At 36.7% G+C, this 27,973-nt stretch overlaps 1 protein-coding gene across 1 annotated transcript; it reads right to left on the reverse strand.

Moving 5' to 3' along the window:
* Positions 1–7,412: 7,412 nt before the first annotated feature.
* Positions 7,413–27,913, reverse strand: lz (lozenge). The gene is made up of 6 exons (XM_017239069.3): positions 27,806–27,913; positions 26,008–27,028; positions 24,061–24,300; positions 18,028–18,141; positions 15,036–15,380; positions 7,413–8,454 (listed from the first exon to the last, which is right to left on the reverse strand). Exons 2-6 carry the CDS (start codon positions 26,825–26,827, stop codon positions 7,508–7,510), a joined length of 2,466 nt encoding a protein of 821 aa, XP_017094558.2. The 5' UTR covers positions 26,828–27,028; positions 27,806–27,913; the 3' UTR covers positions 7,413–7,507.
* Between the last annotated feature and the right edge of the window lie 60 nt (positions 27,914–27,973).

Below are 27,973 nucleotides of genomic sequence, written 5' to 3' on the forward strand. Positions count from 1 at the left end.
TTAAATATTGATTAAATTCTTGGGCCTTTAGACCCTTGGTCAAATTTAGGCCTTATGGTGGGCTTTAGGTTAGTTAGGTTTGGGTTAGCCCTATTACCAAGCCACCTTTTGACCCTTTTTCGCACCACCACAGGCCTCTGGCACTTTCACCTGCATTGCACATGCCAGGCTCGGGCCGGAAAAGTCATTTTCATTTTTCAATTAGCCGACAAATAAATTTGTTTATCCCGTTTATCGTGCGATTTTGTGCTTTTTGCTTTGGCTATTATTTTATTTGCAATGCGTTTATTTAATAAGCGGTTTCCGAGCCCAACAGCAACAACAACAGGTCAGCAATAAAGCCAACAACATCAAAGCAAACGTGGTCTAAAAGCCAACAATAAAAAAAATAGGAGCTTTTTGATTTTTTTTGGTAAAAAAATTAGGAATACCTATTAAAAAAAATATAGGAATTAACTTAGTAGAATTTAAAAAATATTTCAGCAAAATTTTTCAAAGAAAATTGAAAGAAAAGTAGAAGAAATATTAAATAAAATAATAATATTAATGAAAGAAAACAAATGAAAATTATTATGAATAAATAATATTATAAAACATCATATTTAGACTTTTAATATTTATTTTTGAGTCATAAAATACCAGCAACTTAATTATAATATTCCCTGACTTGTAAGACTTCAAAAACAGGCTTATAATAAATTGGTGCTAAAATAATCAAAAGGCCAATAAAGTAGCTATAATGATGTGGCAACAACAACGAAATCGAAAGCAACAACATCCCTGCCACCAGTGGTGGCAACATCAACTAGCCATCCCATCCCAACCATTGCTAATCACTCCGAGTAACATTTTCCTGGGTTTTGTTTTTTTTCCACGATTTTTTTTTTTGGGCTGGAGCGGTGGCAGCAGCAGAAAACCGCTAATCAAGTTCACAGGTAGCCCGAACCCCGCTCGTTTTGACCCGAACCCCCTCTTACCACGTCCCTCCTGGTTGGTTGTTGCCTTCATCGACGTCGCATCATCGAAAGTTGCGTAGCGGGTGACAGCAGCAGCAGCAACATCACCTGCAACAACAGCAACACTTGCCACAAGGGCGACCGCACTTTCACTCACACCCCCCCCTTTTTTGGCCCTGTGACCTTCAGCCTATGCACTCGAATTAATTTTCTCTTGGTTATTTATTGATTAAATAAGAAAATGTTTAAAAAAACCTAAATGATAATGAATTCTATGATTTTTGATATTAAACCAAGTTAGAAATAAGAAATTTTTTCTAAGTGTATCAACCAAAAAGCCCTAGAGATGACATTTTAGCAATAAAGCAATAAAATTCATAACTTCCACGAAGTTAGCCCCCAAAACTATGAAAACCCCTCAAAACATACACAAAGTATTCATGAATATCGATACATGATTAAGCCATGAATCAATGGATGTATTCATTATGCTGCTGAGTGGCTGGACTTTGGCACAAGTTGATTCATAAGATCAGAGTCATCTTGATCTACGAACAAAGAGCTAACTATAGCCAGTGCATCATGGTATATTTTATCAGGATGGCTTTATAATTATTAATAGATTTTATTTTTAAACTTATCACTATGTATGGCATTTTTTTTGTCTTATTTCGCAGTGGACTCGCTTCGCATCTCATTTACGAACTCATCCTGTTCTGGTTTTTTGCTGCCTGCTCCCTTCAAATGCTGCATTTGATGCGTGTCTGACACATGCCAACACATTAGTAGCATATCAGCCCCCCTGCCACGCCCCCTCTTCACAGTCAGCCGCCCCCCGTTGGACCCCTCCGAAAGCCATAGGAGGCCGATGGGAGGTTTTTTGTTTGGCGGCCAACGCAACTAATTTCATTTGGTTAGAAGCAAAAAGTTCAAAAAGGCCAAATTAGGCAAAGAACCAAAAATTTACATACGAAATCGAAGTTTCGAAACGGAATTGGTATTGCACTGGGAAATATTATTGGGGCTAATTGAGGATATGGTTATGGAATACATATAACAGATTTCCTTTCTCCTCCTTTTAAATTATAAACACTTTTTCTAGAACTTTCAACAAAAAATTCAATAAAAACGTTCCTATAATCCCCTTGAAGGTAAATATCTAATAAACTACCATTAGCCATTACCATTTAACTATAAACATTCTTTTCTCTCAGTGTTAGCTTAATATTTGGTAAGATGTTTGAACTTAAAACGACCAGGTGTGTATCCCAATTGCTGCCAAAGTCATTTCATTCAAATAAAATCCAAAAAAAAACCAAAACTTTGCAAAAATTGTGCTCGAAAGCGTGTGGCGTGCGTGCCGCCTGCCCTGACAGCTTAATAGCCATAATCTATATGGGTTAGAGAACCCCGATCTCGGGGATTAGTCCCAAATGCAGTATCAATTTTTCTCACATTACTCATACGCAGCGTGTGCCAGCTACGTCACACACAGTGGCGGGAAATTCCTTTCTTATCCGATGTCTCTTAGCTCTCTTGCTCTCTATATAAGCTATATATAGATCTGGGTTAAATCCATATCGAAGATCCATTTGAATTCAAGTATATCATCATTCAAGTTTGGGCTTAATCAGCGGAGCTATAACGTCACTAGAGTGGCAGAGTTCATGCCTCTATATGGCCAACAAGCGGGCCAAAAACCCAATGATCCAATGAATCACTTTGGGCCTTTCATCGGAACTCGGCTCGAATTAAAAAAAAATAAAACTAAAGGCTAAGAGCGCATTGCGCTGAATATAACTTAAGAGAGTAGGTCTTTGCTAAAGAGACAAATTCAGCCAAGTCATCCTATAGTTTAAGTATTTGTTTTTTAGGTTTTTATAACTTTAAATTTAAAATATTTCAATTTAAGTTCAATTTAATTAAATTGAAAATTTTAAAAAAAATAGTTTTTTTGCTTAAACTAAATAAAAAATTACAAAAATCATTTAAAAACATATTTTTTTATAACCATCTGCTTTGGAAAACCCCGCCATACCTTGGCCTACCCCATTAACCTGGCCTAAAACACTCTCTCTCTCTCTCTCTCTCCTCAAGCCCAGAGCACGCTCTTTGTCAGCTAGCCCTCTCTTGAGGTCTTGGGGTCTATTATCTCTCTCTTAACTCTCTTTTTTGTGGGTGGATACCTTTTTGGAATTCGTTTCAGTTGTTTTTTTGTTTTTGTATTGGTTTTTCTTGACTTGGTTTTCTTTTTAAGCCGATTTTTTGTTGTGTCTGCATTGTTGTTTTATTTTTGTGTGTTTGCGCACGTTTGTGGGTGGCGCTTAACTGGTCTTTTATGTTTTTTTTTGGCCAGCTCTCTCCGTTCTGGCCTGTTGGCTTTTGTTGCGGATTTCATTTTGGTTTATTTGCACAAAACACGCACCCCAACTCGACACCATAAATAACAGTATAAAAAAATATGAAAGGAAAGCTAGATTTGGGGCAGAGGCGAAGCTTATATACTCTTAAAGTTTTTTAATTATTAAATAATACGAGTTAAGCAGTACGAGTACGAGTTTTAAAGGAGTAAAATGTTTACTAACTAAAAAAATTATAAATATAAACTTTAATAAACTTACCTGAGTTTCCATAGGCTTTTATGTACATAATTTATGTAATTTACTTGATATACATCTGTAATTTACATACATCCTCCTTGTTCCTACATATGTATGTAAAATATATGAAGGCTGTTGTTCGGTGGGGACACTGCCGCACACTTGCCGTGATGGAGGACATGCCAGGAATTTCACCATATTTCATTGGTTGCATTAAAAAACTGTATTTAAATGGTTAAAAGTTAATGTGGTCGACTTTGTTTATTAGAGGTTTCTGTGAGAAAAAGTGCATTTGAAATAACCAAACACAGGTACTAACTGGCACCATGCACTTTAATGACAAACGCACAGCAATTACTCACCTACGCTATTACTTGGAATAATGTAAACAACTTATTAATCGAAATTGTAATATCCAGCATGATATTGTAATACAGATTAAACGAAAGATTCATCTTAAACACTGGATTTAAGTAAGAATTTGGCAGCAAAACAATAAGACGCTCTTAGTGATCGCACTTGATCCCCAATGGGGAGGAGAAAGTGAGCGTGGTAGGGGCGGAACTATCGAAGGGTGCAGTATTTAGTATAAAACCACGCGTGATTACTATCACAGGTATTTTTTAAATACCACACAGATGCTAAGCCCGCCCAGGAACGTATTAATACTTTTTAATTAAATAGGATAGAAGATAGGACTCACGGAAAGATGATTGTAATTAGGAATAGGTATATTAATCAAGTATATACTATAAGAGAAAGGGTACAACTTTTTCAGAGAGTAAAAAATAATATTTAACGTAGAAAGACAGAAATAACAATGGCCATGTTGTCTTCATTTTTGTTCATTACACGGGCTTAAATAGACCAAACTAGTAAATAAGAGAAGGAGAGAGACAGACACATTGCTGGTAAAAGAGATAGAACCAGCTGAAAAGCCAGTTGGCTAGAAAGAAAGTTTTTTTCTAGCAGCTTCTTTGCCCTTTGTGTCATTACAGTTTCCTTTCGTCCATTTTTTTCGGTTAAAGTCAAAGCTAATGAATAAAAAACCTCATTCCAGTAAAGCTAAAAAGAGAAAAACAATAAGCAGGACTGAGAAAGAGTTATAGAAGCCTTTCTCTGCAAATCAAAAATAATTTAAATAATCAGCCATTAAGTACTAAATATTTTATGCCTAATTTTCATAAAGATGATTCCCCAATACGATGATTCATTCTTAATCATTGGATTTGCTAATTTAAAGGTTAAATGATTTGAAACCTGTGAAATCAGGTTGATGATATCATAATAATGATAAAGCATAATTTCTTTGAAAATTAATAATGTCAATTTACGTCATTGACGGACTTTCCAGTCCAATCCCAAAATAGAACCCAAGAAAAGGATCAGCTTTCGGTATGTGGGTCAATATCCTTGTACCCTGATCTCGATTCACAAAACCGATCCCCATTCATAAACAGGCTTTAACCGACCGGACAGGACCACCCAGGTGCTCTGAACTCCTCACGGTAGCCGGCTTACATGGATTGTACATATTCCTAGACTGGATCAGTGGAACTGGGAGTTAATTAGCTCATGACTCGGCTCAGGCTTCAGGTTTTCAGCTCTTTCTACAGTTTCCCTCAATGGTAATTCAATTCGCCCATCATAAACTGCTGACAAAGTTACTCTCTGTATTGTAAGCCAACATTGGCTCACCTTTTATTTATTTATTTTGTCGTGTTTCTTTTTTTTTTGTTCTGGGCCACCGCAAGACACTGGAGTGGATCACTTACTATATTCTGGAGGGGATCTGAAGGGCGGGGATCTTGAGGGAGACGTGTGTCGGGCTTCTGCCAGGCCTTCCAAAAGGGGTTTCAAAATCCAAAGGGTTGAGGGGAGCACAGATCTTTAACGCTTGCCTGGATCTGGCTTCTACACTTTGAGTTGAGAAAAAAAAGGGATTAAATAGTTAGATATATTATTAGTTATCTTCAAAAAAATAAAGACATAAAATCTATAATAGATTTAGGATGATAATGACTTCTCCAAAAGTCAGCCCATGTCTTAGGCCAAGAACCATCATTTGTTTCTCCAATATTTTCAGTGGATAGACCATAAAAGTATAGATTATCGATGGGATAGAGCCCCCGTCTCGAATCTCGGATCTCGAAACTGGGGTCTCGGATCTCGGATCTCGGGTCTCCGTGTCTAGGGTTTCCGTTGTCGCAATTGCCGACAATGGAAATGTCTTTTGCAATTTAACACTTGAGTGACTTGTCTTGGATTTGCATGCCAGCGGAATAGCTGGCGGAACAATGGCGGCACCCAAAGGCACCTAAAGCCACTTATTTGGCCAACAGGGTGTTAAAATGAGGCAGTGGGGTGGGGTGGACCCAACATGGTGGGTTAAATATTAAGCTCGCTGCTGTTGCTTCTTCGGTACAATTTATTTAAGCCATGGTAGCCAAGGAGGGTTAACCGCAAAAAGAGAGGCTACAAAATGAAAATGGAACTAGAGCTTCCACAGATCGGAGATCGTCATGTGAAAGAGAGGGCACTACACATTTAGCCCAGAAAGAGAGGGGGCACTCTACCCAGAGACATACACGTATGTAGGCTAGAAAGAGGTGGATGCTATTTCTGTGCACATTTTGTGGTTATTATGTTTGGCAATAATTTTAATTTATTATTTACACGCGCATTTTTAAGGCTTCGCACTCAAAAATTCATGATTTGTTTTTTATCTTTTTCTTTTTTTTTCTTTTTGCAATTGTTGCGAATTTTTTGTTGTTGCTGTTGAGCCATTGTTGCTTTTTAGATTAGACTAAAATATGCACATAATTAAATAAAGTTTCTGCATTTCGTTTGTGGTTAACACAAAACACATTTTTTTGCACAATTCAAGCCTAATTTTCTAAAAAAAAAATATCTGTAAAATATTTATATCAAAAATGTACACACCCCTTTAAAAACAATCACTTTTTAAATAAATACAATAACTTTATTTATAGTCTTTTTTTATCAATAATTTTTTTGTTCAATTTTCTTTTTTATAAATTTTGAATCCTTTGGCTTTGGATTCACACACTCAGTCACACACATACACAAAGTAACAAAAAAAAATTTATATTTAATTTATATATATTTTTCATATATTCATAGATAGTTGTGCGACTTTAAGGAGTATCATTCTTGGCTTAAAGCTATTAAAAAAAAGTTGTTTTATTATTTCTCTAACTTTGTAGGTTTTGTGGGGAGTTTGGTGCTTTCTAAATTAAGGGTTCGCTACATAATTTTTTTACTTTTAATATTTACGTTTACTTTTAATCAGTGGCTCTTATGCTTTAAATAATATTCTTCTTTTATGTACATTTATTCTTGAAGTTATGTTTTCAAGGGATTACATACATTTTGAGTGTTTTTGCATGATAATATTTTAAAGTTATTTTTTATGGCAATGGAACTTTGATAACTTTAATTTTCAAAGGTAAAAGTTTTGTTTAAAAAAAGTCTAGTGAATGAAGAAAAATAAGTATTAGTCTATAACATATTAAAATATTTACTGTCCTGTTGGCTGGTTTTTTTTTTTTTTTAAATAATAAAGTTAAATATTTAAGATTTGTAAAAATCATTGAAAAATATAAAGGGATATAGTCTTCAAAGTTCCTTTATGCCTTAATTTTATATACACTTACTTGATTTTTTTTAGATGAAGCATTTTATTATAAATATTTTATTAACTAGAAAAAAAAACTAAAAAAAAAAAATAGAGTTGAAATTGTACATTTTCTGCTGTTTTTTTTTTGTTTTCTAATTCAGTTCAATATGCAAATGCAGTTGTGGCTGCAGATGCGGATGCGGAGTTGGATGGGAATGGGGATGGGGATGGGAATGGGAATGGGGATGGGTATGCGGATGTGTGTGCGGATGTGGGTAGTGCGGCGGTAAAGTGCGGGCTATCCGATTGGGTCAATAGGGTCGCCACACCGGAGTGAGATCGCCCACGTCCTCCTCCCGGGGGGACTCCACCACATCGCCGCCACCGCCAGCCCCTCCGGCCACTACCTGTTGCTCCGCCTGCTGCGGATTCTGCTGCGAGTGCTGATGCGAATGCTGATGATGCTGTTGCTGGTGATGCTGGTAGGGATCCTGGCCGATTTCTATGCTGGATCTGCTGCTCCCGGTGAGGGAGCTGATCGTCAACTGCTCCCCCCCGCCGGCGGCCGAGCCCAGATACTGTTCCAGCTTCTCGCTACTGTGCAGGTGCAGGTGGATCTGATTCTGATTGACCGTCGAGTAGAGCTGCGGATACAGCACCACGGGGGGCGGTGGAGGTGGCGGTGGCGCGGCCGCCGTTTGCGGGCCGTACTGAGCCGTGGCGGAGCAACTGCCGTACTGGTAGTTCTGATAGCCGTTCGACCACGCCTGATTGTAGCCCCCGCCGTAGTCCAGCTCTGATTTGGAGCCGCCGGCATTGCCGACAGAATTGCCTCCGCCTCCCGAGGTCACGCCCCCCGTTCCGGTAGCATAGCCCGCCGTCTGATACGGATCCGTGGCGAAGGCATGTCCGTGCATCTCCGGCAGAACGCCCGGAAGATGAGCGGCGTAATTCCCGGCCTCCAGAGAGTTGGTAGCATCGTAGCCGCCGTACGGATTCATTGCCCCTACGCCCATGCCCACGCCCACTCCAACGCCCATGCCCATGCCGACGCCCATGGTGGCACCATTCCCCGTAACGGAGACAGGAACGGCCGCCGGAGGTGGCGGGGGAGGAGGAAGTGCCATCTGGTGCTGGTGGAGGTGGGCGTGCGGATGAGCGTGCGGGTGGTGGGCGTGTGGATGGTGGTGGGGATGGTAGTAGGACGCCGCTGTGCTCGGGGATCCTGTCCATTCGCCGGCTCCCATTAAGTCAGTTTCTGGAAATAAATAAATAAAAAATTGTTAGAAAATTGTTTTTATTATAAAATATGTAGATGTAGGCAATATATTTATCTGTGTAGATATATATGTACAAATATATATATTTATGTAGACATTATGTAATTATTTTAGTATTTTTAAACATTTTTTTTCCTAATATTTCATTTTATTATTTTTTTTGTATTCTGAACCTTAAGTGCCCCCTATGAGAATCGAGGAGGAAGGCACTTTTTTTAAATAATATTTTTTTTATTTTTTATACTTTAACCACCATATCCCAATGGGAAAAATTAAAAAAAATTATCTAAAACATATATATTTTGAATTAGGAAGAAGAAAGGAATGAAAATATGCCAACAATGATTAAAAATTCAGTAAATACTTGCCAGCTGGAGGCCAATTAACCCTCGATTACCCCCACGCCCTAGCAGTTAACCCTTGGTCGCCCCACCCACCCGATGGAATTCGCCAAGTTGTCAGACACAAAGGTGGGCGTGGCCGAAAGGATAATTGAAAAACATCATTTCATATGCATGGCAACAACAAACGACGAAGGCATGTGTGTAACATTTTAACCCTTTCCACCACGAGCACCAAAAGTCAACCATATTCTTAGACCCAACCAGGGTTAAGGGTTAAGGAAAATATTGGCAAGACGAAAAAGAAAATTCCAAGAGGTGTGTTACCTAAGCAACTCAACAGGACATCGCAGCTTTTTGCCCTGTTTCTCAAATATTTTGATTAATTACGCGATAGCCCCCTCGTCCCCTGTCAGATGCCCCAAAAAGGCAGCGACAAAAATGTCGCATAATTAATCAAATTTATTATGAAATCTGCGATAAAGGAGGAAAATATATGGCAAGTGGGGAAAGAATTAAACACAAATAAGCTAAATTGAAAAGAAGATGACTCTTAGCTCAACTTCAGGTAGCCAACACAAAGATCATTAAGAAGGAAGTATTTTTTTAGTGATATTTATCTATTTTGAAAAAGAGTAATTTAAAAAATAATATAAGCTTTCTTAAATCTTTTAATCAATAAATACTAGTTTAAGGAGAAAGTTTAAAAATGTGTTTATGGCTATTAATTAAGTGTTTATTAATTCTGGTCTAAACCGTTTAATGTATTTTCTAGCTTTTAATTTGTCAAAATCCATACCTAAATGATCACATTGCAAAAGGTCCTTTAAAAGCAAAATAGTGTGTACCTATAACTAATAAAACGAACAAGCCAATAAAAATACAGTTACTTCTCAATTAAGTATTTTACATAAAATAATTTCCTATATGCCGAGACAACAGGCCCTATGTGTGTATAAAGTATCATAACCCTTTTGCAACTAGTATATAGCCCCGCCCTCTATTTTAAATCAGAGGCGTGGCTAGCGGCCAGTAATGAAAGGTAAGGGAAAATGGTAAGTTGCATGCAACTTTTCACCCGTCACTTATCACATTTTAATGTTTCAATTAAGGCGCAAATTGCGTTGCAACCAACTTGGCTAAAATGGGAATGGAAACGAGCAAGCGGAGGGTGGGGTAGGGGCGGTAGGGTAGGTTGCGGGCTGCGGGGCATTTAGTGGTAAGGTTGGGCGGTAACAGACCACCGCAAAACTAAGACCCAAATGAGGTTGCAATGAAGCGAAACGACCAGGATGAAAGCCCAAAGCCAAAGCCCAGTTAGCCAAGTTAAGAGAGGGAAAGAGAGAGAAGCCTTTAAATTAGAAGGGGTCAGTCCAGAGGGAGGAGGGTGAGTCAGGTGAGGCCTTTCCTACCGTATAATTTACTTCAGGCACGTGGAATTATGCGAATTTCTTCGTTGTAGCCCCGTCCCTCCTATTTTTTGTTGCAACCAGAAAATTGCGTATACGCAACGTAGGTCTCGTACTTCAAGTAGTAGTAGGGGATGTGGTTATGCAAAGAGAAACAAGAAAAATTCCATCCTGGAAAGCACCAAGGTAACTCTAATGTCTTTACATCTTTGAATTTGCATTGGGCCTGTTGTGAAGTGGAAGAGAATCCCACGGCTTCGACCGGATATCTTCGATTTTCGACCATATATCCGCTCGCAAATAAAAAGCAACAACTCGAAAAAAAGACAAGGAAAAGGGTTCAAATGAGAAGCGGATGCAGTCGGATCAATTGAAACCACAAAATGTGATGTGAAATAAGGTGGAGTAAGGTGACTTCGAGTGCCAGCTTCTGCAAAGTTCTTTACAAAAAGCCAGGCAGGTCCAAAAACAGAAGGTGTCCAGATATCTTTACATCATTTTCGTTTAATGATCTTGTATTAATCTAAGCATATCTTTGGATTTTTAAGATATTTTCATTAAGGAACTGTGTGACCTAATAATATTTTACAGACAATATAAACTAAATGAAGATCATAAAAGATAAAGTCAGAGTTTTTTAATATTTATAATAAAATTTTATGATCCTTTCCATATCTTATATCTTCGTTTAATATCAATTAATATCTATGAGTATCTGATTAGTATCTAAACATATTTAATATGATATCTTTTAATAAGAAGTGACCATGTTATATGCATAAAACAAAGTGTGACCATGATACTGTTTGTTTATCATTAAGATTTGTATATGTATAAACTGCTATAACTGGTATAAACATATACCTATAACTAGAATAACCACACATCTATAGAGAATATCTTATAAAAAGTTCATCCCAATGAAACTAAATTATTTAAAATTCTCCCAAAGGGGTTACCTTTATTTTTTTCCAGTGCAAAACCAAAAGACACAACTTACTTTTAGGAGGCTTAAAGTAATTTTAATTAAAGTGCCTCCGCCAGAATTCTTTTGGCCCGTTTCTTTTTAGCCTTTTTGTATTGGCAGCAGTAACAGTTGTTGCTGCTTTTATTGGCCTGAATAATGCTGTTTCTTTTTTTTTTTTCGTTTTTAACAACATTTTTTTTATAGGTGTTCCCTTTTGTAGTACTTACTTGGACTTTTTCGGACTGCAAAATGGCGGTAAAAACAACAAGTACGATACGAAACGGAAGTGAGTTTGCGGTTTTTTGGGTCTCGGGATTGGGTTTTTTAAAGAGTGAAGCCCGTAAGAGCGGGCAGATGGAGGTGGGATGTAGACTGACTGCGGCCATTGGTGGTACCACAAAACAAAAAAAAAGCAAAAAAGAAAACAGTTTACAACATAAAAAAAAAATTGTAAAAAAACCAAAGTTGGTTTGCCACAGTTGGTTGTTTTATGGGCCAAAAAGATTTCATTTCAATATGTGTGTGACATTGTTGTTGTTGCAAGAGTGTTAACCCTCTTGGGCCTCCCCTCAGCCCTACTACGGGGTGTGGCATGTTGCATCTTGCAGCAGCAGCATCTCGAGTGAAGCTGCAACAGCTGCGCAACCGCATTTGGATTGATTTGTGGCGAGAACTTGCCAACCCGCAAATATATACATACGTATTAAAAAATTGAGAAAAAAAAATATAATAAAAAACCCAACTAACCCCATAAAACCCCCGATAAATTTGCATATTGCACACGCTCCTCTTTCCAGAATCTTTCTTTAATGAATTGCAACACGAAGGTGTGAGCTTTGAATTTTTCTGCAGTTTTTGTATTTTTTTAGGCTAACTTGCAACATCTGTTGGGGCTTCACTTGCCACTTGGGGCATCTACATCAGGCAGCAGCCACAGGTGTCTGTGGTGCTCAGGAACCACAAAAACAATTAGAAGGGAATTTTTAGACTTTTTTTATAGATCGTGAGGAATGTTTAATTTTTTAAAGAAACTGTTGTTTTAGGTATGAATATTTGTAGAAGAAATTGTAGAAATTTTTACTACTTGTTTTGAATATTTCTGAATAAAATAGACTACTTTTAGACACAGACACTAAAAAAAAAAAAACAAAAGAAAAGAATTTCATAAATGAAGACCTACAAATTTGCACCTAAAATATCTATGTTTTTATTATCTTTTGTAATTTTTAGCCTATAAATAATTTTTAGCAGACTGGGACGTCTGAGACTCTCACTTATCATCAATTATCATTATGGGCTTAACTATTTTTGGTAGCCTTTTTCTCTATTTTATTATTATTTTTGATTTGATTTATTTTTGCAACTAACTCCTTCACTTTTTAGCCCAGGTTACACACATATTTTTTTTTGCCACAATCTGAACCCGATTTCTTTGAATTCAGCAACGATTTCCGTTGAATTCTGTTCGCTTGCCAGATGACTTTTATATTTTTTTTACTTTTTGTTTTTGTTGCTGCTTAATATTGTGTAAATTAACAGCTTAAGCGCCACATTTAAATATTTATGGCTTAACAACAACAACAAGAAAAGAAGCAAAATAAAAAAAAAGAGAAACAAAATCGCTCTATAGAGGCTTTCGATTCCGATTTGGATTTCTCGCTTTCAATGTTTCGATTCGGGCATTTCCGGTTCCATCTCTTTAAACAAAAAATACAACAACAAAAAAAGTTTAGCAAATCGTATTGCATTTGTTGTTGTGTTTATTGTTATTGTTTTTGTTGTTGCTTTTGGCTAATTGAAAGACGTCGGCCAAGTCAACGATGTGTCATTCCCCATTGACAATACATTTCGACCAGGCTCGTTCACAATCAAAGTCAACTGCCCCCTTCCGCCAAATGGGGAAAATAAAAATCCCAAAAAAAAGTATACATAATTTAAAATAATGTAGGAGATATTAATACTCTTAAAATAAATTTAAAAAAATATTATTTTTAACAAAAATAAAATGGAGTAAGAAATAGCTTCTAGCTTTTTAGAAAAAACATTCTCAGAATATTCAAGCAAACGTTTCTTTTAAGCTCGTTTAGAAAATTATAATTTAATGTTTATAAGCTATAAATAATAGTTTTGAAATATTTATGTATTTACATCTAGGCAGCTTTAGGATTAGTTTAAAAATCAAAGAAATATATTTTCGGATTTAAAAAGCAACTCTTTTCAAAAATGGAATAAATTTTGTGAACTGAGTTTTTATATCTTAAACTGAGTAGCTATATCTTAAAAATGCACTTAAAAAAATAACGATAAACCTTTAAAAAAACCTAAAGACTCTTCCAAAGAGTACACCGACAGCGTAAAAGACACATTTATAAATTAATTAGCATACGCAAAACGCGAAGCGCTTAACTCTGGACTTAACACGGCGATTTGTGGCTCAGATTCGTCTAGTTCCAAACTGGCCACTGACTCATCCGTGACTCAGGGGCAGTCCAGTGCCCCTCCAATACCATACTACCATAATATTCAATCCCTAATAGTACACCTTTCCAAATCCATAACACACATTTCGATTTTAATCAAATTTTTAAGACAATCGCCTTGGAATGCTTGTAAAATTTTCCATTGTCTGGACGAAGCTCTCATGGCAACCCAAAAATAGTCATTATACATGATAATAGATCACACATTTATATCAGTTATATATGTTATATATATATATATATATTTATTAAGTGACAGATGGTTTTGGTGTGAACTGGTTGAAGCCGCGTTTAAAACCGCTCGCGAAACGCGCGTGTCCCCGAAAAGACAAGCCTTCTCTCTGGATTTTTGGCTAAAATTAGTTGGTAACGCCAGGCACAAAAACAACAACAAATAGAGGAGGTAATACTGGGTTGATTGGCACTGGTAATGCCGTTCTATAAGCCCCCAAAAGGTCTAGCATGTGGTTGCCAAATAGGGGCGTGGCATGTGGTTTACATTTTTTTGGTTTTAAACCGAAATAGACAAAAATAAAATAGGATTACTCATTCCTAAGAAAGATTTCCTGATTTATATAAAAAAACATATTAATTTAAGATTTTAAAAATGTTTTATATTCAGATTATATAGTTTTCTTATAGCTTTTTATTTAATTATTAAAGATAACTCTATCTTTTCAAGTCACAACTAATTTTTCTCTTAACTCTCCTATTCTTCTATTTTTTATATTTATAAATTTATTTAAGTTTTGTTGTTTTTTTTGCGGACAACGACAATGGCGCTGAACTATTTTTAAGCTGAGCTGCGTGAAAATAAATAAATTAGCGATCGTCTGCCAAAAACAAAGCGCGCCATAAAAATACCAAAAATAAATCAAGAGGCGACCAAAGTTAAAGGTGTATGGCAGGTTGATTAACTCAATTAAAACGTTTAGGCAGCCTGGTGCCAGTCAACGAAGCTACACAGACGGACAAGCGGACAATCGGACAGACGGACACGCGGACAGACGGACAGAGACATCAATCCCCAAGCGTGGCCAGCTTTCATCGCTAACAACTTCATTAAAAGGGCCAAGAACAAAAAGGGAAAGGGGAAGACTTATAGCGGGTTGGATACACTTGGAAAAAGAGGAATTGTTTTTTAGAAAATTCAATTATTATATTTTAGGATATATATTTTTTTAAATAACTCTAATAATTGGTAAACTACTTTAAAAATCGTTAGAGATATGACTTCAAGATTAAATAATAGCTACAAAAACAGATCAAAACATATAAATATTATTATAGGCCTTCTTCCCTTGATAGATATTTATTTAAAACTGCATGGTTTATTTTTCTCAGTGTATTGCTTGCACTTACCTTGAATATGCGGCGCATTTGGTTTATAAACCTGGCAATCCGAGTTGATTGTACTATTCGGCGATGAGTAATTGCTACTCAATTGTTGCACCAGACCTGCTCCCGATCCCCCGACCACGCCCCCACCTCCTGTGCCACCTCCGCCAGCGGGACTGACCGCCACTGCTGCTGCGACCGCTGCCACCGCAGTAGCGGCTGTGGCCGCCGTTGCTGCTGCCGCAGCCGTGGTTACAGCTTTGGTGGTGCGACGCAGTGCCTCCAGCTCGTGGAGCGACTTGGGGAAGCCGTCAATGTAGGGACGCTGGCCCAGGCCCAGCGCACGGTAGTGGGGGCCACCCGTAGGACCTGCAAAGGGAGTTAAGGGAAAGGTTACGATTATTTATATCTTTAACATTTAAACAGATTTTTGTCATTTAAAAAACAAATAAAATAATGCATTTATATAAATAAATTTAAGTTTTTGCCTATAAGGTCCTCTGCGATGGCTATATCTTCGCCAATTCTCATCCGATTCTCAAGCGGAGTACCTTAAACGATTTCTAGATCGATTTGCCACCATTCTGCATCAAAATCCTAAGACAAAATATTGTTTAGATTTTTGTCCATTTTTCGTGATGGGACCCCTTGAAAATGGGTTTTTCCCTATAGGGTCCACTACGATGGCTATATCTTCCCCAATTCTGATCGATTCTCAAGCGGAGTACCTTAAACGATTTCTAGATCGATTTGCCACCATTCTGCATCAAAATCCTAAGACAAAATATTGTTTAGATTTTTGTCCATTTTTCGTGATGGGACCCCTTGAAAATGGGTTTTTCCCTATAGGGTCCACTACGATGGCTATATCTTCCCCAATTCTGATCCGATTCTCAAGCGGAGTACCTTAAACGATTTCTAGATCGATTTGCCACCATTCTGCATCAAAATCCTAAGACAAAATATTTTTTAGATTTTTTGTCCATTTTTCGTGATGGGACCCCTTGAAAATGGATTTTTCCCTATAGGGTCCACTACGATGGCTATATCTTTCCCAATTCTCATCCGATTCTTAAGCGGATTACCTTAAACGAATTCTAGATTGATTTGCCACCTTTTTGCATCAAAATCCTAAGACAAAATATTTTTTAGATTTTTTGTCCATTTTTCGTGATGGGACCCCTTGAAAATGGGTTTTTCCCTATAGGGTCCACTACGATGGCTATATCTTCCCCAATTCTGATCCGATTCTCAAGCGGAGTACCTTAAACGATTTCTAGATCGATTTGCCACCTTTTTGCATCAAAATCCTGAGACAATATATTTTTTAGCTTTTCTGTAAATTTTTTGTGATGGGACCCCTTGAAAATTTGGTTTTCTCCTATGTATGTACGAGAATCGAGAATGTACTTTATAGGGTCGGCAATAAAGTTGATAGAGTATGCTCGGCTATAGAGTTGACTAAATCTATAATACCCTCTGCAAGGGTATAAAAATAAACCCTTTAACTTTATAAAAACCCACATAAAGCTGAGCACTTTAAAAGCTACTCCATTTTGCCAAGCTTAAAATCATTTTACTTCTTAGTCTTTATTTCAAAACTGAAGGTAAGCCCAAGCTACATTTTAATTTACGTATAACATACTATATATATGACAATATATACTGTTACCTTCTGTATATGCGATTAACGTTGCAGCGAAGACTTAAAAATGCATTAACGAAATATCAAGTGGAAAAAAAAATTAATTCATATGTGCATTATATACGAAATAAAAACAAAAAAAAGAGGCAATCGAGAGGAGAAAAAAAAGGTTTTCTTTGCAAACCGCAAAATTTTCAGAAACCGTAAGAAGCAGAAGCGTTGCCCCCTTCCCTTTCGATTTTTTGCCTCAAAAGGCAGTCAAGTCAGTCAGTTAAAACCGGCTGCACTTTTCAAACACCTTCCCCAATGACAGAAAGTCCCTAAAAATGGCGGACATTGCCTGTCACACGATCCTTGGGCAGGAAGAGAAAGGATCTTATATGGTTTACACCATAAGAAAATTATAAGTAGATATGATACTCTTTAGGAGGGAAATAAATTATATATTGGAGAGAAATATTGTAGAATATTAAGAGGTATTTGTTTTACCGATTCTGAATTATTTATTAAGTAATATTAGTTAGTGTGTTTAATTAGTTAATATTCAGGCTTGAATAGGTTAGGACCAGTTGAGGAATTAAAAGAAGATCCTTTAAAAAATAGTTTAAAGCTAGTTTCTAATCTGTTTTCTTTATATATCCTACAAATTATAGTTTAAAGAATATTATTTTCCCATTATTGGATATATTTTTATTTAATTTGTTTTTTTATATAATAACCCCATAATTTTTCTTCTCTGTATTGTGTAAGAAAAAACCTTCTGTTACACTTTGAGCTAAGGATTAGACATTAAAGACGATTATGGCCAATTGAGCAGATCGGCTTAGCTATTTGGCCCGGCTTAAACACTTGCTAGCCAAGTGACTACCTCAGGGGATACGTAATACGGACAAGAACTACAAATACGGACACGGACACGGACACTGTAGCGGACAAGGACATATGCTATGTATTTCAAAAACCCAAAACGCAGCGGGGGCACTGTTATGTTTTCCCGCATTGTGTGCCTCATTGTGTTGTGAATAGTTTGTGGCAAGTGATAATTGCTAATTGGCAAAACACTGTAACCACTTATGTTTGTTATTAATTTTAATCCTTATTTTTGAGTAGGGTAAGCATTATAATTTTCACAAACAATATGTTTGAGAATTCAAGATAAAGAAACAAACACAACTAATATTTTGAAATATAAAATAAAATACTTTTTCATCAAAATAAGTATGATTGTACTAATGTAGTAATGATGACTAATTTTAATATTATAATGACACACTGTATACAAATTTTTGTAAGCCAATTTTATCAACATTTTAAGAAGCTATATATGGTAATATTTGCCGGCCATAATTCTTAGGATCGGGAGTTACTTACTTGTCTTGGAGCGGGGTTCTCGGGGTCCATCGACGGTCACCTTGATGGCTTTGGCGTAAGTTGCCACCTGCGGCGGACTGGTCGCCACAGTGATGGTCAGCGTAAAGCTCTTCCCTGCAACAAACGGCCGAAAGCCAAGCGGAAAGAATTAGAGAATTGAGTCGTAAAAGTCACCTAACTGATTTATGCCACAACCTCACTGGGCTTCCGAATCAATTTGCCAACTTAAAATTACCCCAAAAAATAAATGAGTCTTAAAAAGTCTTAAAGAAAAAATAAAGTAAGAAGGAACACGCGCCTTTTATAAACTCTCATGCCGTATGGTGGAAAGTGTGAGGTTCTTTGTGGTCTCAATGAACTCGGCAACCCTTTGAACTAATCATTATGAATTTTGGTACGTGGCATTATTGCATATTACCATACTTATGGCTAATAACTGAGAAAGAGAGACAGGCTTATGGACTATTGGGATAAATGTATAGGTTGAAAGAATACTTATAAGTAAGAGGGAAGTGAGAGAGTGGGTTATATAAAGACTATTTAAAGAAGGAACTGATGGAGAGAGAAAGAGAAGCTTTGGACAATCTATACCCGGTACTCATAGACCCATTTTAAGGATATAACCCTCTAGATCATTGCCTTTTAAGCTATTTCTTGATAAAATAGTTAAAAAGACTTTAAGCCTACATAACTAAAGTTCTTTTAATTCAATACCTTTAATATTATAAAGTATAATCAATGTTTTAAAATAAAATTTAATTAGAATACCTACATATACTTAGTCACAGGCCAAGTCCCTCCAGGGTATCCAGTCCCTCCATTTACTTCGCTTCATATTAACTCCAAAAAAATGAGAAAAATAAACGTACTACCCGTCGGTGTTGTTTTGTTTGAACCGACTGACATAAATTTGGTTTATCTCGCCTTAATGACTGCCCGCCAAATTTGCACATAAAATGAGTAAATGTTGCAACCTGTCTTCCGCCCCGACCACGCCCCCTTTTTCCCAACGCAGCTACGTATTTATTCTTTTGGTTAAAAGGCAACATTGTGGCCAAACTGAAGTGGGCTTGGCCAAAATGTTTACACTCTTTATGGCCATTAAACTAGACACCATTTGAAAGGCTTGGAAAAAAAATTGTAGAAAAATCGATTGGATGTATTTTTATTTTTTTGTTTTAAATTCTATATTTTTACAGTCTTCTGTCTGGACATACCAATACACACACATAATTAAACACACACACACACCTAAAACCAAAAACAAAGAGCGAATCCAGAGAACAAACCGCAAAAACCTCAGTCGCATCCCCAAACCCATCCATAACACCCCTCTCACTCACTCGCCTTGCTATCTACTATGCCGTGGTAAAGGTGCAACAGAGATGGCCTGTGTTGGGGGAGGATATGGGTATTATCCTCCCACATGTACACACGTATTTGTCCAGACATCTGGAGCGAGTCCTACTTGATGGAAATTGCATTTAACTTTTAATTAAGAACTGGAAACGTCAACTGCGAGGGAAGGGGAAATTAGGTATTGTGTTACTAAAAATGGAACTTAAAAACATATAATTCCAATACATTCCTTATGTGTTTTAACAGGAAATTTTTCAAGATATTCCGCTCAAGCATCGGTTAGATATTGGCAAAGATATAGACAGAACAGTCCCCTATATGGAGCTAAACCAGGATTTTGTAAGGAGTCCCTTGAAAAGGTTTTTTTATTAACTTAACAATTATTATTTTATTTCAAGTTTTAAATGTAAATTGGTGGAGCTCCTAAAAATCTTTTAAAGTATTCCTCTCAAGGATCGGATCAGAATTAACAAAGATATAGGCATCCTTTTGAACGATATGGGGCGCAACAACGATTTATCCAAGGTCCCTTTAGAAAAATTAAAAAAATATTTTAAAAATATTTTAGTCCCATATTTTGATACAGATCTATGAAGAATCGATGTACTAATCTTCCAAGGTAATCCGCAAAAAGATCGGATAAGAATAGGCAAAGATATAGACACCGTTTTGGTCCACATGGGGCGAAACCATGATTTATAGAAGTATTTAAAGGAGTCCCCTAAGAAAAATTGGCAAAAAATATATAAAATATTTTATCCTACGATTTTAAAGCAGATCGATGGATAATCGACCTACAAAAGTTTCAAGGTATTTCGCTAAAAGATCAAGTAAGAATTGGCAAAGCTATAGACTGGCCCTGTTCTGGCCCACGTGCGACTTCCCAATAAGTCACCAAAAGTTACGAAAAACTGGCTCAAGTCTCAAGAACCCGAAAGTACACCCATTAGGTTCGATATGAACTCGATTACGTCCAAACTAGATGGAGATAATCAAAGATTTGATGTCTCAATCGGAGTCTCAATTAGAGAAAAAACCACGAATGGAAATGGATGTCGAGGAGCAGACGAAATGGGCATCAGTTAGAAAGCGTTTTCGGTTCTTTTTCAAATGTCTTTATTATTATGATTATTATTAACAGAAATGGTCGCTGTGCGTGTACTTTTCGTTTGGAGAAGAAATCTCCAAATCCAAATTAATCAAAGCCCATGGAAAGAAAGAAACCGAGCTCCTTCTTTTGTAGTGGAGGGGGTTTGGGTAATTTTTCAAAAAGAGCCAGACAAACTGGAGCATCCATCGACTTGCGTAAAAGTTCGTTAGAGAGTAATTGGAAAACGTTATTGCCCCTTCTCGGGGGCTCTAGGCCCTTTTGTCTTTTCTTGTCCGAAGGCTGAATGATAAAATATATAGGACCATGAAAGCCCCGAAAAGGTAATAACCATATAATGGGACATGGACAACAGACCCATTTTTTGTTTCTCTTTCTGGAATCCAAATTAGTCATTATCAATATGAACAATAAGGCTCACGCACTCGTCAGTTATTTCTACTTAATATAAATCATATTTTGGATCTGAAAACGTAGTGTGTTTTCAGAACTGAGGCAATCCCAATGAGGCATACTCACTATATTTGTACGAATATTCCGATAAACTCTGTGGGAACTTAGTATTAAGTATAGCCCTTGCGACAAATCACTCGGAACATACGTTCATATTCGCACTGATTGTGGATTACTTGGATTACATAAAAAAAAAAACGGCTAACCTTATCTATTAAGGGGGTATATTTATGGAGACTTATGGAGACTTTTTTTTTTGGGCTGGGAACTATGGCATAATAACGTCTCCCAGGGAAATGATTTCTGTTGAAGATATTAAATATATTCCCAGAGTGATAGCTTTATTTTATTTTAAACAAATCCAAACACGAATATTCTGGGTATTGTTTTATCAAAACTTTAACTTTAAACTGAGAAGACCTTTATGTAATAAAATATAATAATACAAGATATATATTTCATAGAAGATCATTGTGTTTTGAAATTAAAAGTATGATAATTGCCAAATAACTTCTTTTTGAATTCCTAATAGAAACCCTCAAAATATCTATTCTAGAACCGACTAACTATTACAAAAACAAATTCATCCTATTAACCCAGAGTCTATTTTCTGCAAAAAGTATGTATCTGCAACCACTAAGACGGATCAAGGACTTGTTGAAGTTTATCAGCCATCTCCCCCTTGTCAACCCTTTTCCCGAAAAAAAAATAACAAAAATACATGTAAATCCTGAAGCGACTTATAAATTCCAACCTGGCGCGTGTCCTTCATTTGTTTTGTTTTCCAGCAAATTTTAATACTGGCCAGCATTGCCTGACAGAAGTCAAGTCCTTTGATATGATATCATATTTTAAGGTACAAGGAGTGAGAGTATTTGGAATGTTTGTGCTGTTAATTAAAAGGATCTAATGGGGGATCAACCCTGGACATAAAGGACACTAATATTCAATGACCATTTCAGATTTTTCTGGTGATTAAAATTAAAGAAAAAAATTAACAAATATGTTGACGCATGCCAGGAGCAGGATCATGAGGCGATAAATGGCCACGCCCACTCAATTAATTGCATAAATTGTCTCTCCGCCCACAGAGTCCTCCCCAAAGCCTCTTAAAATAATACCCTGTAATTCAAGTCTTTTAAAAATATGATTCACTTTTTTAATTTTTTTGTTTTGTGTTTGTTTTAACAACGAAAAATAATTTTTTATTCACTTCTTTGTGATAAGAAAAATTATATTTAGTAAAATGAATAATATTATTTATATTACTACTTTACAAGACTGTAGATTAGTGTATTACGAGTCTCTTTATTAGCAAGTATTTGATTAAAAATATTATTTGAAAACTAAAATATTAAATATTAAATTATTTTTCCCTATATTTCTGCACATATTTTCAGAATTATTATTGAGTTTGTTCTCAAAATGTCTTTTTTCCTAATGAAAGGATATTATTAAGTCTAACCTTAAGCCCCATATCCCTGCTACAAGTGTCGCTTAATATTTTTTTCCGTTGACGTTTTGATGGCTTTTGCCTTTGGGCTTTTGTTTTTGTTTCAGATACGGATTCGCTTTGTCATCTAATCAGAAATCGCCGCATGATGTCCCGCGACTCACAGGGCAAGTGAGGGGGGGAGTGAGGGCGCAAAGGTCGTTGGGTCGTGGCATGGCTTGGCGTGGCGTGGTGGGGGCGTGACCATTATAAGCCAGGCCAAGTGAACTTTGTTGCCTGCCGTTGACAATTTGGTCAGCGTTTATGTTCTTACATCATTAGCTTGTTATTTGCATGCCCCTTTTGGATTCCGAGTGATTGTTGTAATTATTTTGTGTTTCGTCCTTTTGCGGCACGAGTCCTTCAAATTGGTCAAGAATTGTAGAGACAGTGGGGAGGGTTGCTACGGATATGTATGTGGTGGACTTTGGATCAAAAACAGATAGGCAACAGTTGCAGCTAATTAGCCAACTGCTGCTGCTGCAAAATTCTATGCAATGTTCTTGGGACATACTAATATATACTCCCTATATATACATACTACTATATATATATATATATATATGTATATAATTGTGGGTTCAAATCGATTACCAGAACATTGCGTGTCCCGATCCCAGTGCAGGCATTTCCATATACATACTCCTCGCATATGCAAGTTGCAAGTGAGAAGTTGCATGTTGCATATTGCATGTTGCATGTTCCTGCTCCCCGAGGCCAGCGCCAACTGCAGCCTAATGTGACGACTGCTGTACCATTGATCTTTTGATCCTTTTTATGGACAGACATCAGAATACCCAAAAATACGAAGAACTAACTTAAAGGAAGGCATTAGGTCTTCTCAGGGTGCTAAGAACTAAGAACTCCTCTTCATTTTCGGGCTTGTCACTCAATCAATGCAGCACTTCCGATCTGATAATATAGTTCTTTTTGTTAACCTTTTTTTTCCTGTCACTTGCACAGTAAAAAAAACTAAGTTTCAAAGCGTTTTAACCATTTTAAAAACAACTTAAAGTAATCGTTATAGAAATTTTCAAGAAAGAGAACCGAAAGAGGAAACTCTGTTAATTTTTTGGGGCAAGAACTATAATTGTGAGTTGTTTAAATTTTGTTTTAAAGTATATAAGAAATTTAAAGCTTAAACCTTTAATAGATTATTTAAAGCCTTTAACTGTTAAAAGCCCTTTTTTTAAACGGGTTTAACAATATACAGTTTCATATTCAAGTTTATGTTCCATATTAACATTCTTTAAAAACGAAGCTATCCCTTAACCACCTTTGACAAATGTTTTTTGAAGTTTTTTAAATTTAAGGGATTTTTTTTGAGTATATTTTAAGATCAAATTAAGTCAAGAACTTCCGTTGAGAAGATCCGAGAAGCTTACATTCAAATTAGAGGAAAGAAAGTAAGGATTGTGAAAAGGTTGAGAAGATATCTTGGTTTTTAAAGGAAGAGTGACTAAGGTTAGCAATTTTTAGCAAAGAAAAGTGAAGCTTATATCAATAATGTTAAAATAATATCATTTATTTTTTGATATAATAAGTAAAAGAACCCATTCTTTTGCAGGTAATACTTTATTATATCCCTAAATCCCAACTAGAAATTCATTAAAAAACTCACCTCTTCCGCTTCGTCCCACAAATCTGAGGTCGTTGAACTTGGCCACGTCGTTCTTCATCTGGGCGGTACAATTACGAAGCTCGGCGCAGCAGTTCTCATCGTTCCCGGCCCGGATCGTGACATAAGTCCCGTCGCCCACTTCCGCCAAAGCGACGACCTTGAAGGCGAGCGGCAGCGTCTTATTGGAGCGCCAATGGGAGGGCAGGGCGGAGCACAAGAAGTAAGGATTGCTCGTGCGCACTAAAAAAAAAAAAACAAAAAATAAAAAACAAGGATATTAAGGATAAAACAATTAAGTGGCAAGTGGTCCTGATTAAATTATACAATTTCATGGCCAAGCAAGCAGCGTCAAAATATTCAATAATTTATAGTTTATTTCAGTTCATAAATATCAATCATCTGTTGTCCGTTGTCCTGCGTCCTTTTGGTCCTTTAGCCGCCATCCGGCGGTGCATAATTAATTACTCAATAGGGTTAAAGCCATCATCCGGATGGCGTTTGACATTTGACCTGATTGCGTCCAAAGTGGAGTCAAAAATGGGGCATTTGAATGATTTATGGATTTGCGTTTATGGGAATAAGGATGCTAAGAGATCTATATAAAGTAGGATAATCCTTTAGAGAATTATATAATATAATTTCTATATATTTTAATTACTAAAACTTTAATTAAAGGACATTAAAGAAAGGTTTAAAGAACCAGTTTCCTTTTGCTGATTATATTTTGTAAAAAAAGTAAAAAAGGGGGAGCGATGAGCTGAGATTTCATTAGCAGCTTTCGCTTTGGGTCATTGATATCACCAATCGACCCGAAGATGAGCAAAAAAAAAGGCCAAAGACTCGTGCGTTGATATCAATAACAATTATCGATATCAACTTACGCACATATCCCGACATCGTCATCCCGCTGGAGGCTCTGCTCTGACTTGTGCAATCCGATAAGGCTACTTACATAAATATATATATATATATATATGCATATATAGATTATGATGATGATGAGGAAGCTCTAGAAGTGCATTGTGCAAGGATGTGGCAAAGAATTTGCGCTTCACCTTTTGGGGATCGGGTTATCCCACAGATACTCGTCCGTACAGTATGTGAGTATAACTTTTTGTAAAAAAAAAAATGCAATCTCAGCCGGGCCACGAGCTAAAAGTGTTGCCTTTTATTATTTTTTTATTTTATAGATTTTTTATAAGGGAAAGTATAAGTAGTAGCTTTTTGTGGGAAAAGTTCGAAAAGAGGATCTTACTCTTTGATGATAAAAATGTTGAGGAAGTTGCAAGAAAAATACAAAAAAAAACAGGATGGATAATTGAAGCAAAAACCTAATTTGTTAAATGTATTTTTTACCCTATTTCTTATTTAAAATATTCTTTTTAATGGTAGGGAGAAATACGGGACTCTTTTTATACCTTCCTTTTATTGCTAAGATTTATTTTAATTATTATCTTTTAAACAATCTTTCAAATCGATTTCAAATTTATTAGATCTCTAACTATTTTTAATATATCATATGTATACGATATCATCGGGTGTATGTATCCTATTTCAATTGAACTTTCTGGATAATAAAATACATATTTATACTTTTTACTTCTACGTTTCTCCTACTTTGTACTTATAGTTTTTTAAATAATTAATTTATTTTTTCGAGTTACTATTTTAGTTGAAGATTTAAATTAAAGATTCAGACATAGAAATAACAGTTGTCATTTTCGAAGAAAAAAAACTTTAAAATATGAACATGATTATCTTGAAATTTCAAGTATTTCCTTTAATTTCGAAAAACTGCTTTTGAAACCTAAAAAAAATAGTTTCTAAAAAATGCATAGATGGAAAACAATATCCTTTATCTTTTTAAACTCTGCCTGTTTTTTAAACTTAATTATTTGATTGTTTTTTAATAAAAAATTGTAACCTTTTGACCTTTTTGTAACTCACCCAATTCTCCTGGATGCTCCTGCTGTCGCTTCATCACCAATCTCTCCATCCACTTCAGATCCTGGTGCAGGGCATTGTTGTTGTTGTTGCTATTCGAGTTGTTGTTGCTATTGGAGCTGTTGTTGTTGTTGCCACTATTGCTAGTGGTACTACCGCTGTGTCCACTGTGGGCGGTGCCGTTGCTGGCGCCACCTGTTGGCGAACTGCTGCCAACACTGGCGCTACTGGAAATGGCCAACACTTTGGCGGTTGTGCCACCGGCGGAGTTGCCTCCACTGGCGCCCGTGGCTGCCACCACGGCGGGCACGGCCGTCAGGCCCTTGAAGTCCCCGGTGCTGGTCCAGCCATTTCCGGTGGGCGAGGCGGACGACGAGGTGACCATGGCGGGCGGATGCGAGGCGGGCGGCGGATGTGCGGCAGTGGCGATGTCACCGGCTGAGACGGCCGAGGCGACCGATGCGGCAGTGGCCGTGGGGGTGGGGGTGCCTGGCGGCGGGTGGTGGTACGAGTACGGATGATGCGGATGGTAGGCGGCGGCGTGATAGGGGGCGTAGTGATGGTGCAGGTGATGATGGTGATGGCTGCCGCTGCCGCCGCCGCTGCTGCCGTTGATGCTGCGAGCAAGGCGGCCGGGACCGGCGATGCTGACGGGCGCCACACTGGTCGGCCAATTGACTGTTGCGGGGATGCTACTGGGATTAGTGCTTGCTGCCTCGCTACTTGCAACACTGTTGAAAGTTGCCTCTGTGGCGGCGTCTTCCACACCACCCGTATGATCAGCTGGAGGCGTCGCGGCTGCCACCAGGAGATGCAAATGCATTCGTCACCGACGGCGAATTCAAAGCACTTCGATGATCACTTTGATCTTAAACCGGCGATTTCGGTCCTTTTGATTTCCCTTGCTATTTCTCTCAGTGTGTGGGTGCGGGTGTTTAGCGGCGGGCAGATCCCTTATCACACACTCTCCTCCTCCGCGCTCCCCTTTGTTCGTCACTCATCAAAAAAGTCTAATCTCTTTTTGCTTTGAAACCGAAAAAAAAAATATACAATATTTTATTATTAATTTTTTGTTGTGATTATTTTTTGATATTCTGTTGGTCTTTCTTTGTCTTTTTTTGGCCAAAATTGGTTTCAAATATTTTCCAACATGATCTTTTCAAAAAATTAAGTTATTTTTATGTGTTGTAAGTTTAAACTTTTCAGTATTTTATAATCTTACTATGTATTTATTCAAAATAATTTAAAAAAAAAAAAACTTGAAAACTCGAAATATTTAGAAAACTCAAAAACTCGCAAGAAAACCCACTTATGGTATTTTCCCAGGGGAGTTCTATTTGGAACTATTTAAAATTTTAAATTAAATCTGGGTTTTGGCACAATTTAGCAAGTTTGTTTTGTTGTTTTTAATTTTATTTAAGATACAACTTTTATAAATTCTTCACCAAAAATTAACATTTAGATGTTTGTTTGTTTTTCTTTTTAGTTTCTAACATGCAGCGTAAAAATGATATCTGAGTTTTTATTTGTTATTGTTTTAATTTATTGTTTTTTGCACTTTTATTTTTAAATAAAATAAATTTGTATGTTTTATTTAATTTTTTGAGTTAAGAGTGTAACAGTTAAAGTTTGAACAAGAATTGCATTATTCAGGCTATTCTTTGTTTATATGTACATATATATATATTTTTTTTTAGTTATACACTTTTATTCACTTTAGTTTTTAAAATAAAAGTTTTTAATATTTTGGCGCGTTTATTTGTTTTTGTTTTTTGTGGCTTATTTTGAAACTTACACTCACTTTTTGTTTTGGTTTATTTTTTTTTTTTGCTTTTACGCAAAACTTAAAAAAAAATAAATATATTTGGCACAAGGCGCGTATTTGGTTTTTTTTTATTTTTTATTCTAGAGGGGCAAAGCAAAGTAATATGGTACGCTCGCGGGTTAAACCGTTACTGACACTTTGCTT

The sequence above is a fragment of the Drosophila bipectinata genome, chromosome XR (assembly GCF_030179905.1).
Source record: "Drosophila bipectinata strain 14024-0381.07 chromosome XR, DbipHiC1v2, whole genome shotgun sequence".
Classification (NCBI taxonomy): Eukaryota; Metazoa; Arthropoda; class Insecta; order Diptera; family Drosophilidae; genus Drosophila; species Drosophila bipectinata.

Excerpts from the sequence above, each read along its gene's own strand:
- lz (XM_017239069.3), bottom strand. The coding sequence starts at position 26,827 with ATGCATTTGCATCTCCTGGTGGCAGCCGCGACGCCTCCAGCTGATCAT. Across the intron at positions 24,301-26,007 it reads GGAGCATCCAGGAGAATTGG|TGCGCACGAGCAATCCTTAC; the intron begins GTGAGTTACAAA and ends TTTTTTTTTTAG. Across the intron at positions 18,142-24,060 it reads TGTGGGACGAAGCGGAAGAG|GGAAGAGCTTTACGCTGACC; the intron begins GTGAGTTTTTTA and ends CGTTTGTTGCAG.